The sequence below is a fragment of the Lipotes vexillifer genome, unplaced genomic scaffold (assembly GCF_000442215.2).
Source record: "Lipotes vexillifer unplaced genomic scaffold, Lipotes_vexillifer_v1.1 scaffold426, whole genome shotgun sequence".
NCBI classification, from domain to species: Eukaryota; Metazoa; Chordata; class Mammalia; order Artiodactyla; family Lipotidae; genus Lipotes; species Lipotes vexillifer.
In genome coordinates, this window is record NW_006779491.1 from 2319860 (window position 1) to 2333603 (window position 13744).

The 13744-nt window shown below is 55.8% G+C and overlaps 2 protein-coding genes across 2 annotated transcripts in view; both read right to left on the reverse strand.

The window, feature by feature from the left end:
* Window positions 1-1275: 1275 nt before the first annotated feature.
* Window positions 1276-6948, reverse strand: GDPD3 (glycerophosphodiester phosphodiesterase domain containing 3). Its single transcript, XM_007452779.1, has 10 exons — window positions 6797-6948; window positions 6490-6532; window positions 6119-6254; window positions 5981-6026; window positions 5701-5819; window positions 5532-5621; window positions 5006-5139; window positions 3360-3419; window positions 3208-3259; window positions 1276-1466 (listed from the first exon to the last, which is right to left on the reverse strand). Exons 1-10 carry the CDS (start codon window positions 6933-6935, stop codon window positions 1329-1331), a joined length of 957 nt encoding a protein of 318 aa, XP_007452841.1. The 5' UTR covers window positions 6936-6948; the 3' UTR covers window positions 1276-1328.
* A 942-nt stretch (window positions 6949-7890) lies between these two features.
* The window catches only part of MAPK3 (mitogen-activated protein kinase 3), a 6772-nt gene continuing 918 nt past the window's right edge, over window positions 7891-13744 (reverse strand). Inside the window, exons 2-9 of the mRNA XM_007452780.1 lie at window positions 13120-13302; window positions 11100-11289; window positions 10790-10906; window positions 10376-10490; window positions 9858-9989; window positions 9591-9700; window positions 9341-9495; window positions 7891-8485 (exon numbers count right to left, since the gene is read on the reverse strand). Coding sequence (XP_007452842.1) covers window positions 9373-9495; window positions 9591-9700; window positions 9858-9989; window positions 10376-10490; window positions 10790-10906; window positions 11100-11289; window positions 13120-13302 — 970 coding nt within the window. The 3' untranslated portion in view covers window positions 7891-8485; window positions 9341-9372. The remainder of the gene's footprint in view (window positions 8486-9340; window positions 9496-9590; window positions 9701-9857; window positions 9990-10375; window positions 10491-10789; window positions 10907-11099; window positions 11290-13119; window positions 13303-13744) is intronic.

A 13744-nucleotide genomic window follows, 5' to 3' on the forward strand; every position in this document is an offset into this window, starting at 1 on the left:
GGGAGGGGGAGGGGGAGAGGCTCTGGTCCCGGCGGCCGCTGTGGCCAATCGGCGTGCAGTATGCAAATGAGGGGGCGCGTCACACAGCGCCCGGCGCAGGCCTGGGCTGCCCTTCCCCCCTGCTCCTGGCTCAGGCCGGCCCGGAAATGCGGCTGCGGCCCGAAACCCAGGCGGCCGGCCCCACGGCCGGGCCTGGTAGCCCCCTTTTCCTCCCGCGGTCCTCGAAGGGACGAGAATCTGAGGTACCTGACCTGACGTAGGGTTAGGAAGGAGATGGTGTCTGGACGCACGACCCCGGGAAATAATAGTCATAATTATCTGCGTTTACCCACCGCCCCACTCCCTTAATCCCCACAGCAATCGTAGGAGGCAGCTTCTGCTATTGTTCCCATTTTACCGGGAAACTGAGGTCCACAGTGGTCTAGCAGCTCTCCAAAGCTTATCCAGCTGATACGAGGTAAAGCTGAGATTCTCACTTTGGCCCGATTCCATGGTTCTTGCCACAGCATCAGGGCCAGGTTCTTGGATGGGAAGAGCTAAAGGTATCCATCCGTGTTAGAACCCTGGGAGCCAGAGCCTCAGAACAAGCCAATTCCTACTGTTGTGCATCACCTCCTTCCGGCAGTCTCCTCTGATGCCCTGCCCATCCAGGCTGGGTTAGGTGTCTTTCCCTCTCACCTCTGAACTGGGTTGAAAATGACAATGTCCATTTAAACATGTGCCTGCCATGCTAGGCTTGTCTTGTTCCCTGCACTGGCCCCAGTACCCAAGCCTGGCCTATAGTTAATAACTTCTTTGTGAAATATGTGATTCATTAAATGAAGAAGGTAGTAGGGCTAACGAGGGTTGAGGAATTCGCGAAGCTTCTGGAATGGGACACCTGGTAATGGAAGGTTGGAATGGCTGAGGTAGCAGATGGGCCAGCCACGCCCATCCTCTGAAGCCAGGTGATGTGGCTCACAGGGGCAAGGCAAGTCTCTTGCTGTGTGCTTGGGGCTCTTAATGTCCTCAGGAGAATGGAACCACTGTCTGTGGCTCTGAAGGGGCAGAGGGCCTTGCAAGGGACATTCCTGAGGAGAGTGGAGGCCAGGTTGGCACAGGGTGTGGCATTACTCTGGGTCTGGAATGTGGTAGAACCAGTGGGTCAGGGTGGTTAGGGCCTCAGACTCTGGCCCTCAGCTGGCCTCTTCTGCCACAAGCTGCCATCTTTGTAGTCTTCTAGGATATAACCCCTCACACCTTCCCCGACTCCCCAAGCACAAAGACGTGACTGAAAAGAATACATTTATTGGGGAAAAGAAATAGAGGAGAGGGTGAGCACCTCTGGGTTAGGAGGCCACAGCAGGTGGTCCATGGTTGTCCAGGTAGCGTCTCAGGGCTGTTGGGTAATCAGTTATGACGCCAGTGGCCCCCAGGCGGAAGGCCACTTCAAAATCTGACTCTTCATTAAGGCACCAAAATACCACCTAGTGGGGAGGGAGGGGCTTCTAGTTTCCCAACAACTTTGCCTAGCGCTTCCCCTTGTATCCAGATGCTGGGAGCTCTCCTCTGTGGAGACCTCCCAGCAGTGCTGTGCTGGAGCTGACTGTCACATTTTCAGGAATTTTGAAAACTGGTTATTAAATACAGCCATTATTAAGTATTACATTACATAAACATACAATTCAATAAATTATATTAAAAACAAAGGTAATAAATACTCAAAACTCATCACTTCCTAATTATTTTACCACATTTTACTGTTACCCATGTTCTGGAGGTTATCTACATTTATCGAATGTATAAGACAGAAATAGTATATAATGGTGTGCTACCACACCACACATCTCTTCCCAACTCTGTTCTGTGAATTCATGTTGGTAGCCTGAAATTGGCCAAGGTGGGAGTATATACAGCAGGGAAATTACCTAATGTTCAAATCAAGGGGTTTCTTTCCCCCTGGGAGAGCTGGTAGTGGAATGTTTACCAGCCTGCCTCCCAGCCTGCCTCCCAGCCTGCCCATATCCTGCTGCTCTACATCTTCCCTGCCTTCTGAGTCCTCTCCTGCGGGCACTGAAGCAGGCTGAGCTGGTATTTGCACCCTGGGCTAAGTCACTGGATGGACCTCTCAGTTTCTTAATTTCACAAATGAGAGTGATGGTCTATCCTCCCAGTGTTACGGCGAAGACCGTGGAGCAGGAGGCCTGACCTGAAAGAGCTATGTCATCCCCATGCCTTGCTCACCCCAACATCCAATCAGTGGCCGAGTCCGGCCTGTCTGTGACTTAACCCTTCCATCCATCCCCACTGCTGCCACCTAAGCCTCAGTCCTGTCAGTGGCAGCATCAGGCGCCTAGTGAGACTCTGCTTCCACACTGGCCCCCACAATCCCTTCTCCACGTGGTGGCCAGAGTGACCCTCACTCGACAAGGCTTAATTGAATCAGGTCTCTCGCCTGCTTAAGGCCCTCAAAAGCTTCCCTCTCCTTTGGGCTGAAGTCCAGGTTCCTTACTGAGGTTCACAGGCTGCCTGCCGCAGCCTCTCCTGCCTTCTCCAGCTCCCCTGGTGCCACTTCCTCCAGACTGCAGCCTGGTGGGACCCCTCTCAGTTCCTCTGCTGGCCTCTTGCTTCTCATGACCTTCCCACATGCTGAGCCTCCTGCTGAGATGCTCTCCCTTTCCCCTCCCTGACAGCCGGCTCCTCACTGCTTCTAGAAGGCCTTCTCTGACCCCACAGACCACAGCACTCTTCTTCCTTTCTGTCCACTGGCTGCCCCTGCGATGCCTGCTTTTCCTCCTCCTCTGCCCCTCATGGTAAGCTCCCTGCTCCTTCCCCGGGACCACAGTGCCTGGAACTGTGTTCTCAACACAGTCAGTTCCCAACAGAGGTTTGCTAATTAAATGACCTGGTCAGAGCTGATGCTTGGTGGGTTGGAGGAGGGGGGTGGCCTGGGCTGGTCTTCCCCTTTTCTGGTCTCTTCCCAGCCCCCCTCATCAGGGATCAGGACAGTTCAATACATCATCATTATCGTAACGGCTAGCCTTTATCAAGCCCTTACTAAGTATCGGCTACATATCCAGAAGAGTTAAATATATCATTATCCCCATTTTACAGATGAAGAAACTGAGACTCAGAAGGTGATCTTTCCAAGTGACCCAGCCAGTTAATAAAAGAGCTGTGACTGGAGTGTCGTGCTGGGCCCACACTGTGAACAACCCACTTGCTCACCTGCACCCCTCGCTGCTCCAGGTGTTGAATCAGACTTTTCCTCATGATAAGCCTGGTGGGGGGCGGGGTAGCAAAGCCTGTGATGAGAGGGGACTAAGGAGAAGGGCGGGTCTCTGTGGGATCCCTCCTCCTAGACTTCTCGCCCACCTCACCATTTGGAAACCACAGCCGCCAGCTGATTCAGCCCAGAGCATGAAAATGGGAAGTAGGTCCTGTGGAGAGGTGGTGTCGTGGTCAGCCCCTTGGGTCTCTCTCTGTCACAGGGGTGGGGTGGGGGTGGTAGTGACCGCCCCCCAACCCGTATAACCCCACTCCCCCTAGAAGAACCTTTGCGGCTGCCCAGAGGAACAAGTCACCCATTGCTCAGTGATTTCCTACTCTGGTATCCTTGACTCCATGCTTTGAGGGTGTGCCCCTCCCCTCACCGTTTTATAGAAGAAGAAACTGAGTCTTGGAGAACTAAAGTGACTTGCCCGAGGTCACACAGCAAATCCATGGTGGGGCCAGGGCCAGGACCCAGCTTGATTCCCAAACTGTATACGCAGCTGGAGGTCCTCCTGGTTAGGCCTGACCAACTTCCTGAGACCAGACAGCATTTTATTTGGTTGGCTACTTGTCCCTAATTGTTCCACTCCAGAGTGACATTATTTATGTTTTTTTAATGATGAATTTTTTGTTGTTGTTGTTATTGTCTTTTTTTGTTTTGTTTTGTTTTGTTTGGCTGCGCTGTGAGGCATGCGACATCTTAGTTCCCCGACCAGGGACTGAACCCGTGCCCCCTGCAGTGGAAGAGTGGAGTCCTAACCACTGGACCTCCAGGGAAGTCCCGGGGTGACCTTAGAGGCTTTCACAGTGTCCCAGGGCAGGCTCTGCTGTGTGACCTTGGGCAAATTACAGAACCTCTGAGCCTCAGATTCTCCATGGGGGTCATGATTCCTGTTATCTCCCGAGGGTGCTGCAAGGTAAGGCTCAAATAAACTAAAGGATGTGAAAACACCTTGCAAACCCTGTATAAAAAGTTAGATACACCAAGTTTGTAGTATAATGATCTCTTTGTGGCAAGGGATGATGGGGGTTGGCTGGGAGCTTCCCTCAGGACGACAGAGGGGAGCAGAAAGCACTGGGGCCGCCACAGAGGAGGTCTCAGAAGGCAAAGGGAGGGTCCTAGCCTGAGAGCTGGTGAATTATCCAAATTCCTGATACTTTGCCCAGCTGTTACTTTGTTAAGCCTTGTCCCCAAGCAGGGAAATGCTTGCCTTTCTGTTTGAGAATCAGAGTGATGCTGTAATTAATAAATATTTGTCTTCCCACCCAGACGGTAAGCTCATGAAGGACCTCTCCCCACCCACATTGGTCTTATTTACTAGTGTAAGTGCACCTGAAACAGAGTAGGCATTCAATAACTCTTTGTTGGATGACTAGATGAACAAATGAACCCTTGTCCTAAAACTCCACCCACATCAACGCACATTTGCATAGGATTTTAGGGGGTTCGTGTCCCCCTTAGTATTCATGAATGCTTGGTGAGCCCACTGTCTTCAAAGGACCCCGGATGGGAGATTATCCTTGAGGGTAGCCAGGGAGCTGGGGACACTGGATCTCCTGCTCCACACAGGACCCTGCACAAGGGGGTTTGAAGTGGGGGGTGTTTTGTGTTTTTTTTAAACTTTTAATTTTATATTGCAACATAATTGATTAACAATGTTGTTTTAGTTTCCGGTGTAGGGTCGAGGGGGGTGTTTTTGAGGACAGAAGCCTGGGGGAGAATGAGGAAGGGAGACGGGGACCCTGTAGGTACCTGTTGATGATGGTGGGCAGGAAAGAGATGAAGAACCTCTCAGGGATCGAGACGAAGGGCAGCAGCCCCAGGTAATAGAGCAGCAGCACCCAAAATCCTCGGCTTATTGTGAAGGCGGTGGGCATCTCAGGGTTCTGGAAGCCAAGGGGAAGTAAGAAAGGGGATCAGTCTGCTCCTGTGGAAGCAGAGAGGAGGCTTGGGCTGCACAGTTTTCAACATTCAGGAAACCCTTCTACCTGCAGGATCAAAGCCACATCTTGGCCCAGCGTTCCAAGCCCAGAGCCCGCTCCTGTCCCTCTGGCATGCCTGTGCTCACACACCTTCCCCATCTCCCCCGCTCTCCAAATCCCAGCCCTGGAGACCCTGCTCAGGGCTCCTGCAGAAGCCCCAGGCCCCTCTGGCCTAAGCCCGTTTGGGAGGGGCGCTGGGCCCAGGGAGGGGCGCTGGGCGCAGGGAGGGGCGGTGGCGCAGGGAGGGGCGTGGGCGCAGGGAGGGGTGGTGGCGCAGGGAGGGATACGGGACTCACGGCGGCCTTGCACTTCTTCATGACCGAGCTCTTCTCCGAGGCCCAGATGGTGATTCCATCGCGTTCATAGTGCCTCACCAGGCCCGCTATCTGGGAGGAGGAGGAGGTGATGGGGAGGCAGGCCTCCACCCCGCCCTGGGCCCTCGCCCGCCCTTGCCCACAGCACCACCTTGCGAATGAGCTCTTCATTTTGCTCTTTGACCTCCACGCTCATGGGCATCCGCGGGAACCTCCGGAACACGTCCTCCAGACGCACCATGCGCCTGTCTGACCCGCATGCAAAGTGGCCTGAGGGGTTGTGGGAAGAAGGATCAGAGAAGGATGCTGGGGTTGGGGGGTGCAAGCCCGGGGGGAGGGCGTGGGTCCCAAAGGGGAAAAGAGGGCAGGAGGTTGAGGCCGTGACCCCACTCCAGCTGGCTCAGGCCGGCGCTGACAGCCCACACGCTCACCCGGCGAGAAGTAAACCTCCAGCTCTTCCTTGTAGAGGGGCAGCTCCTATAGGGAGAGCAGGGAGCATGTCACCAGGAGTCACGCGTGGAGGCACGGTGGTTCTCTGGGCACGGTTGGGGTGCTGGGGCAAGGCCCACCTCAAAGTCCAGGCTGCCCACGTCCCTATTCACGCCTGACTGGCGGGACAGGTTCTTGTCGTGTGACACCACCACCACGCCATCCCGAGTCAGCTGGCAGTCGAGCTCCAGGAAGTCGGCTCTCTGGGCCACGGCGCTATGGGAGCGAAGGTCAGTGAGTGGCCGAGGGATGGGGGATGCGCCAGACAGCAGGGCGGTGGGGACGTTTAGGGGAACATGAGGCAGTTCTGGCCAGATGTGCAGGCTGTGCACTGCATGACTCCAGGGGGCTCCAGTCACCCCGAGCAGGAAGTGAACGGCACCCCTTAGCGTCATGCCTCGTACAGCTGGCACAACCTTACCCGGCAGCTTGGCCAGGCAGGTGGACTCACTTTTCCATGGCCTCCATGGTGCTCTCCAGGCGCTCTCCAGATCCTGTGTGGGGCATCTAGGGTGGGTTCCTGTGGCCTGGCCCCGCCCCCTGCCTCATCAACCCCAGGCAGGCCGGGCTGAGCAGCCTCCTCTTCCCTGTTCCACATCCTGCCCTGCCACCCGGCTCTCCGCCCACCTCGAACTCTGCCCTCCTTTAACATCCTGCCCTTTGGACCTACCCCTCTCTGCTGTCTACCCTGGCACCTGCCTTGCTATCCTCACTCCATCCTCGGAAGCCCCCACCCCGTCTACCCCAGCCCAGCTCACCTCCCCGGTGGGCCCCCAGGCGGGCACAGAAGGCTGAAACCCACGGCGTGTGCAGCAGGCGAGGTCGGCGCAGGAAGAAGATGGAGAGCATGACATAGCTGCTCAGGGCGGGCAGGGTGTAGTACAGCAGAGGGCTCATGGCCACGCTGCTTCTTCAGGTTCTGGCTGCCGCAAGCTAAGCCATTCCCGGTGGACTGTGTTGCCTCGCTGACTGCCTGGCTGATGTAGGCTGGCTCCACCGCCGGCTGCCACCACACCCCTTGGGACCTGCTGAGCCTGCTTCTGGCCTGAGGCCAGACTGCAGGGCTCAGCTGGGGTTGGGGCAGAGGCAGGAGTAGAGGCCAGGCAGCTCTGGCCCGCGTACCCCCAGGCCCTTCACACACCCCAGAATCCCTCTCTCCGTGGCCACACTGGGGAATCAAGTCCCCCCCCCCCCCCCCCCCCGGCCGCAAGCTAAGCCATTCCCGGTGGACTGTGTTGCCTCGCTGACTGCCTGGCTGATGTAGGCTGGCTCCACCGCCGGCTGCCACCACACCCCTTGGGACCTGCTGAGCCTGCTTCTGGCCTGAGGCCAGACTGCAGGGCTCAGCTGGGGTTGGGGCAGAGGCAGGAGTAGAGGCCAGGCAGCTCTGGCCCGCGTACCCCCAGGCCCTTCACACACCCCAGAATCCCTCTCTCCGTGGCCACACTGGGGAATCAAGTCCCCCCCCCCCGCCCCCCACCAGCTCTGCTACAACACTCCCCCTTCCCACTGGTATGTGCGCCCGGGGTACGTAACATGCCACCCCTTACCATTTCCAGAGAAGCCGGGGGTGTATAGTGTGTCCCTGAGACACTCCAGAATCACCCCCAGCCAGTTAAGACAGGAAGCCATTAGAGCAGGGACAGAACAGTGACTAAGGGGGAGATTGACCCCACTCCGTCTAGGAGTCTGGAACTCCTTACACTTCCAGCCTCAACCCTGGCCATCGGGGGAGCCAAAGGCCACCGCTCCAGGTAAAGCCACAGGTGGGAAGCAGCGGGGCTGGAGACTCAGTCCTCAAAGCAGCAAGGATTACGGTCAGGGCATCGGCGAACACAGACAGAGCCAGGGCCATCCATAGACACACCTCTATATTTATATATTAGATACAGGCACGGGGTGGGCAGGGGCACTGGGCTCTCCAGGTGCCCCCGCCTCCACTTCTGTTCACCCACACACAGAAGCAGCAGGGACGTTAGATGTGGCAGCTTTGTGGGGGAGGGTTTAGGTCTGCTCCTCAGGGACACTAGTCCTTGAGTCTTAGGAATGTTCCTTCAGGGAAAACGGGGTGGGGTTTTAATGAGCTGAGTGGGGCAGGGCTGGCCCTGAGTCCCCACTCAATGTCCTCCGTGTCCCTCCCCCACTGCCCCTCAGTAGGTCCCGGGGCAGCCAGAGCCCTTGAATTCCAGAACTACCAGAGACTGGGAGAGCTGGGCAGATGGTGGCAGAGCAGCAGAGGGGAATTTGCTTTGGGGCCACCTGAGCCCCTCAGGTCCTCAGGTGAGGGGGGAGGGCGCGTTGGCCTGCCTGAAGCAGGATGCCTGAGCAAAGCAAAGGGAGGTGGCCAGGCCTGCCCTCTGCCTCGACCTGGGCTGTCGGGGTCTGGGCTGGGCACAGAGTCCATTTTCTAACAGTCCGGCAGGGGAGGGGCAGGCAGGAGGCAGGGCCTAAACAAAAAGGCAGGCAGGAAAGGAACCATTAGCACCCGTGAGCAGACCTGCCAGAGCCCCGACCTCCACTTCCCTCATTTCGTCCTCACAGCCTGGCCTCTACTCCTGCCTTATGGTGAGTGTGATGCGGCTGGGTTTCCTTATCTGTGAATGCGGATGACATTAGTACCCATTTCAAGGTACTGCTATAAGGACTAAGTGAGTTAATACATGCAAATCTCTTACAACAATGCTTGGTGCTCGGGAGGTGTTTGCTCTCATTATCAGGACTGTGTCCAGGAAACTGAGCTGCAGAAAGGTGAGGTGTCTTGCACAATATCACACAGCCCTTACTGAGTATCAGAGCCAGGCTTTGAACCCAGGTGTGTCTGCCTTGCTGTTAGCAGGTCACAGCTGGCCAGAGACAGAGAGGAAACTAGAGGAGGGACAGAGAGCAGTGTGGGTGGCAGTAGCCCCAGCCGGGTCCCCCAAAGGTATGGGAACTGCTGACCTGGACACCAGGTGTGAAAAAGCCTGGCATGTGGGTCAGGCCGGATGCTGCCGGCTCCTCCCAAAGCAATTACTGCCCCACCTGCCTCTCTGCCCATCCTGGGGGAGCCAAAGCCTGGCTCTGTTCCTCAGATGGGTGAGAGGGGGCCCTCAGTGACCTGGGGCTGGAGTGTGCAGGGTGTTGACAGGTGGGAGACATGTGGGGCTGGGCGACCACAGGTCTGTGGCTGAGGCAAGCTCTGGTCCTTCTGTTGCCACCGTACATGTGGCTCACGGACGTGAGCAAGCTTGTGACTGCGTGGAGGCATGCTAGGCACCCTGGTCTCAGGGTGAATCTGTGCGTGGGTGGTGGGGAGCACTCACCAGGCCCCAGGGAGCAGAGGCATCTGTCCAGGTTAGGGGGCCTCCAGCACCCCAGGCTGGAAACGGGCTGTCTCCTGGAAGATGAGCTCCTTCAGCCGCTCCTTGGGTAGATCATCCAGCTCCATGTCGAAGGTGAAAGGTTCCTCGGCCACTGGCTGAGTGGCAAAGCAATGGGGAGGCTCAGGACAGGGACTGAGGGATGCCCACCCATCCACCTACCTGCCAGCCCTGCTGCTGGTGGCTGGCCCACCTCATCTGTTGGGTCGTAGTACTGTTCCAGGTAGGGGTGAGCCAGTGCTTCTTCCACTGTGATCCGTTTGTTGGGGTTAAAGGTCAACATCCGGTCCAGCAGGTCAAGAGCTAGGGAAGCACAGGTGTCAGGGGTCAAAGGGAAGGTCAGAGGAGCTCCCAGAAGCATTGCTTTTCTTCTCTGTGTCCAGAGGCCCAGGTAGCTACTGGGCCCATGTACCTTCTTCTACACCCGGTTTTTATCACGCACTAGCCAAGTCTCTCTCACCTTTGGGGTCCGACTTGGGAAAAAGCTTGGCCCAGGCCACCTTGGTCTTGGAGGGTAGAGACTGTAGGTAGTTTCGGGCCTTCATGTTGATGATACAATTCAGGTCCTCCTGGGAGGGGGAGCCCAGGATACCTGTAGGTAAAGCAGGTGACTTGGTGAGCAATCTCTCCCTTCTGAGAACAGAAGGCACCAGGAACAAGAGGCTCCACCAACCTGCTCCAGGCCACCAGCCAGTACTATGGTGGTGAAGAGCAAGGGGTCTGGATTCAGGCAGCCCTAGGTTCAAATCCAGGCCCTAGCATTTCCTAAGCATGGGGTGTATGTAGCCTTACTGTTCCCATCTATCAAATGGGGACAGTATCTATACCTCAGTGAACTACTGTGAAATGCTGTAGGGGCCCCACACATGGTCGTCCTCCTGACCTGACTCCCACAGACTCACTGACCCTGACCCTAAAGAAATCTTACCTCCAATAAGTGAAATCTCCCTCCCACTCAGCTGACCAGTCCCCCCTCACCCAGAATGTGGTTGAGCTGGTCCAGGTAGTGCTTGCCCGGGAAGATGGGCCGGTTGGAGAGCATCTCAGCCAGAATGCAGCCCACAGACCAGATGTCGATGGACTTGGTGTAGCCCTGGGGAGGAGGAGAAAGTGGTGGGCTCCTGGGCCAGCCTCAACCTGTTGTTGAGCCAACCCTGATGTTTGCGCCTACCCACAACCCCCGACCTAGGTTCAACACCAGCCAGGGAGGCAGAGGGCAGAGGCCCAGAGGAGCTAATCCACAGTTTCTTTCCGGAGCCCAAGGACCAGAATAATGTGACAAGGCCTGGGGGTAGACTTCCTGCATCATGGGGATCACTGCTTGGCTTAGAGGCAGCTCCAGGGCTTTGTGGGACACAGCCCCTTCCCTTCAGGGGTGGGTGGCCCCCCTACCTTGGAGTTAAGCATGATCTCTGGGGCCCGGTACCAGCGTGTGGCCACGTATTCCGTCAGAAAGCCAGTGTGGTCGTGCTCAGGATCGGCAATCCGGGCAAGACCAAAATCACAGATCTAGAATGCAACCCAGGCTACTGAGCTCGGTGCTCAAGGCCTCCTGGGCCCAAGTAATCATATCACTGCGTCTCTGCCCATGCTGTTCCCTTTGCTTGCGATACTCTCCTACCTATGGGGTGGGGGGGTGTACTGGGCACCTGCAAGCCTGAGACCCCAGGGGTAGGAGGAGACTGGCCCTCAACTCTCTGACCTTAAGGTCGCAGGTGGTGTTGATGAGCAGGTTGGAGGGCTTTAAATCCCGGTGGAGCACGTTGGCAGAATGGATATACTTGAGGCCCCGCAGGATTTGGTAGAGGAAGTAGCAGATGTGGTCGTTGCTCAGCTGCTGGCTTTTAAGCAACTTGTACAGGTCTGTCTCCATCAGGTCTTGCACAATGTAGCTGAGGTTGGTGCCAGAGACCCCCCAGATGGGGGCAGCGAGAGGCACTTGGTTAAGAAGAAGAGCCTTTGGTGAACACGCTTCATATCCCTCCAGCTGATGCTCCTGGGACTCAACAGATCTGCCAACTCATATCATGAGCTGGGCAAGGCCCATACTTGAGCAGTTGGGCTCAAGGCCTCTGCCGGATCTCAGCCAGTGACCCTGACCAAAGCACTTCAGTTCTGTGGCCTCAGTTTCCCTACTGGGAGAAAAGGGCTAAGAAACTGTGGGAAGCAGGAGAATGTCCCATTTAAGAGCAGTAATTCTGGAGTTCACCTGCCAGTGTCTGAATCCCCACTGCCCTGCTCATTGGCTTTATGGCCACAACCTGTCTGCACCTCTATTTCCTCATCTGTAAAGTAAGGGGAAAAAATTGTTCTTTAGAAAGTGGTTGTGAAGATTAGCGGAGAGATGACCCATGTAGAGCAGCCAGCCCAGTGCCTGGCATGTTGTAAGTGCTCGGCAAACATGAACGAGTACTGCTGTTATAAAAGCCTGAGCCGCATGGCTCTTGAGAAGGTTAAATGAGATAATGTATGAACACCATCTGGCATGCAGTAAATGTTTGCTTAAAAATAAATGCCTGCGTTATGGGAATGGTTTGTACAAGACGATGAGGAGAAACTCCCCACTGCACGCTGCTACTCAGGGTGCTTGGCCATACATCCAAAGACAGAGGAGTAAATGTCCTTTTATATTCTAAGATAAAAAGACTACACATAAATAAACAAATAAATGTCATGTGGTTTGTTTCTGGAAGACTAAATTAGGGCTGTCTTTCAGCATCAGCCTCCAAAGGGCCTTCTGAGAACACCTGGACCAACCCTGCTGTTTTAAAGATGAGGAGGCCCGACACGATGCAGTGACCTGGTTAAGGTCACACGGCAAGCTGGGGGTGAGTGTGGAGATTTCCTGCCCTCGGTTTGTGGTGGAAGCTGCAAACGGTGCAATACTAATCCTCACTCTTGGGTGGAGGACTGGGACTGGCTGGGGTGGGTGGGGCAGGGGAGAGGTGATGGGTGTTATAAGCTGCTCACTGAGCCAGGCAGGAAGTGGACAACAAACTAGGAAAGCAATACGAGGGGAGGGCATCAAAGGCAAGGCTGTCCCTCTGGGGGCAAGGTACAAGTCCACAGGGGATTGGGGTGGGGCTCTGAGCAGGAAGTCCCAGAGAGAGGACAGGTTCTCATTTGGGGGAGAGAAGGAGGTAGCAACAGAAGCACTTGATTTTATTGAGGCTTTCTGAGTCTCAGTTGCCTCATCTTTGAAATGGAGCTGATGAGACCCATCTCATAGGGCAGCTGGGAGTTAGAATAAGAAATGTCAAAGCACTCGGCTTGCACTGCACCAGACTCATAGTAGCCCTTCCAAAAAGGGCAGTTTTCTTCCTTCCTGCCTTCCTTCCAGTCTGAGGACCCAGAGGAGAAAGAATCACCGTCTGTTAAACAACAAAACTGACTGTGGGCAGAGGCTGGATCTCATCAGAGAACTGCAGATGTCAGAAGACAAAGCTCCCATAGAGACCATCTTGCCCAGCCCCCTACTGAGGCAGAACTCAGAGAACAGACTTGCCCAGGGCCATACTGCCTGGCTGCAGCAGGCCAGGATTCATCTGAGGCCTCCCCGTCCTCCTCTTACACTCTGTGGCCTCTTTACTGCTGGAAAGTTTCTTTTACTGGGTTTGTTTTGGAGGGTGGTAGGGAAGAAGGAAACAGAAAACAAGCCAACATTCACCCAGCCCAGCTCTGAGGCTGTGCCGGGCCAGCCATCTGGCCAAGGTGAAGGATACACATCCCTCATGGCTTCCAGGGTGGGTGCCCGCAGAATGTCTCGGATGCCGATGACGTTCTCATGGCGGAAGCGCAGCAAGATCTGGATCTCTCGCAACGTACGCTGGCAGTAGGTCTGATGCTCAAAGGGGCTGATTTTCTTGATGGCCACTCGAGTCTTGCGCACATGGTCGTAAGCTGAGCTGAGAAGGCCAGAGATGTTGTTGGCATGGCCTTACGAAAGGGGGAGTCCAGGCCCGGTGGCCCCACCCAGGTCTTGGCAGGGAGGGGAGGGAGCAGGAGAGGCTCTGGCCAGTCATAAACAATGCTGGTTCCTTCCTGCTGTGAAGGCCTGGGATCTCCAGGGAGAAAGCTGGGGACCAGCCAGGCAGCCCTTCAGTGACTTCACAAACAGAGGAAGAGACTGACCGATCACTGACTTCCCCTCTTCTCAACCCTTTCCATTCTAGTTGCCCTGACCCCTCATCCTCCCCTTCCCAGGATGGGCTCCCTCAACCCAAGGCAGGTCCAGGGGTTGGGAGGTGTGGAGGATGTACAGTGAGGCAAATACAGTGAGAAGGAGGGAATCATAGGAGGGACTGGAGAGAAGGGATAGGCAGGGGAGGGGGGGGGGGTAGGGGGGGG

Coding starts and splice junctions, on each gene's coding strand:
- GDPD3 (XM_007452779.1), bottom strand. CDS start 6,935: ATGAGCCCTCTGCTGTACTACACCCTGCCCGCCCTGAGCAGCTATGTC. Junction 6,255..6,489: donor ACCATGGAGGCCATGGAAAA/GTGAGTCCACCT, acceptor TCGCTCCCATAG/CGCCGTGGCCCAGAGAGCCG. Junction 5,820..5,980: donor GGAGGTTTACTTCTCGCCGG/GTGAGCGTGTGG, acceptor ACAACCCCTCAG/GCCACTTTGCATGCGGGTCA.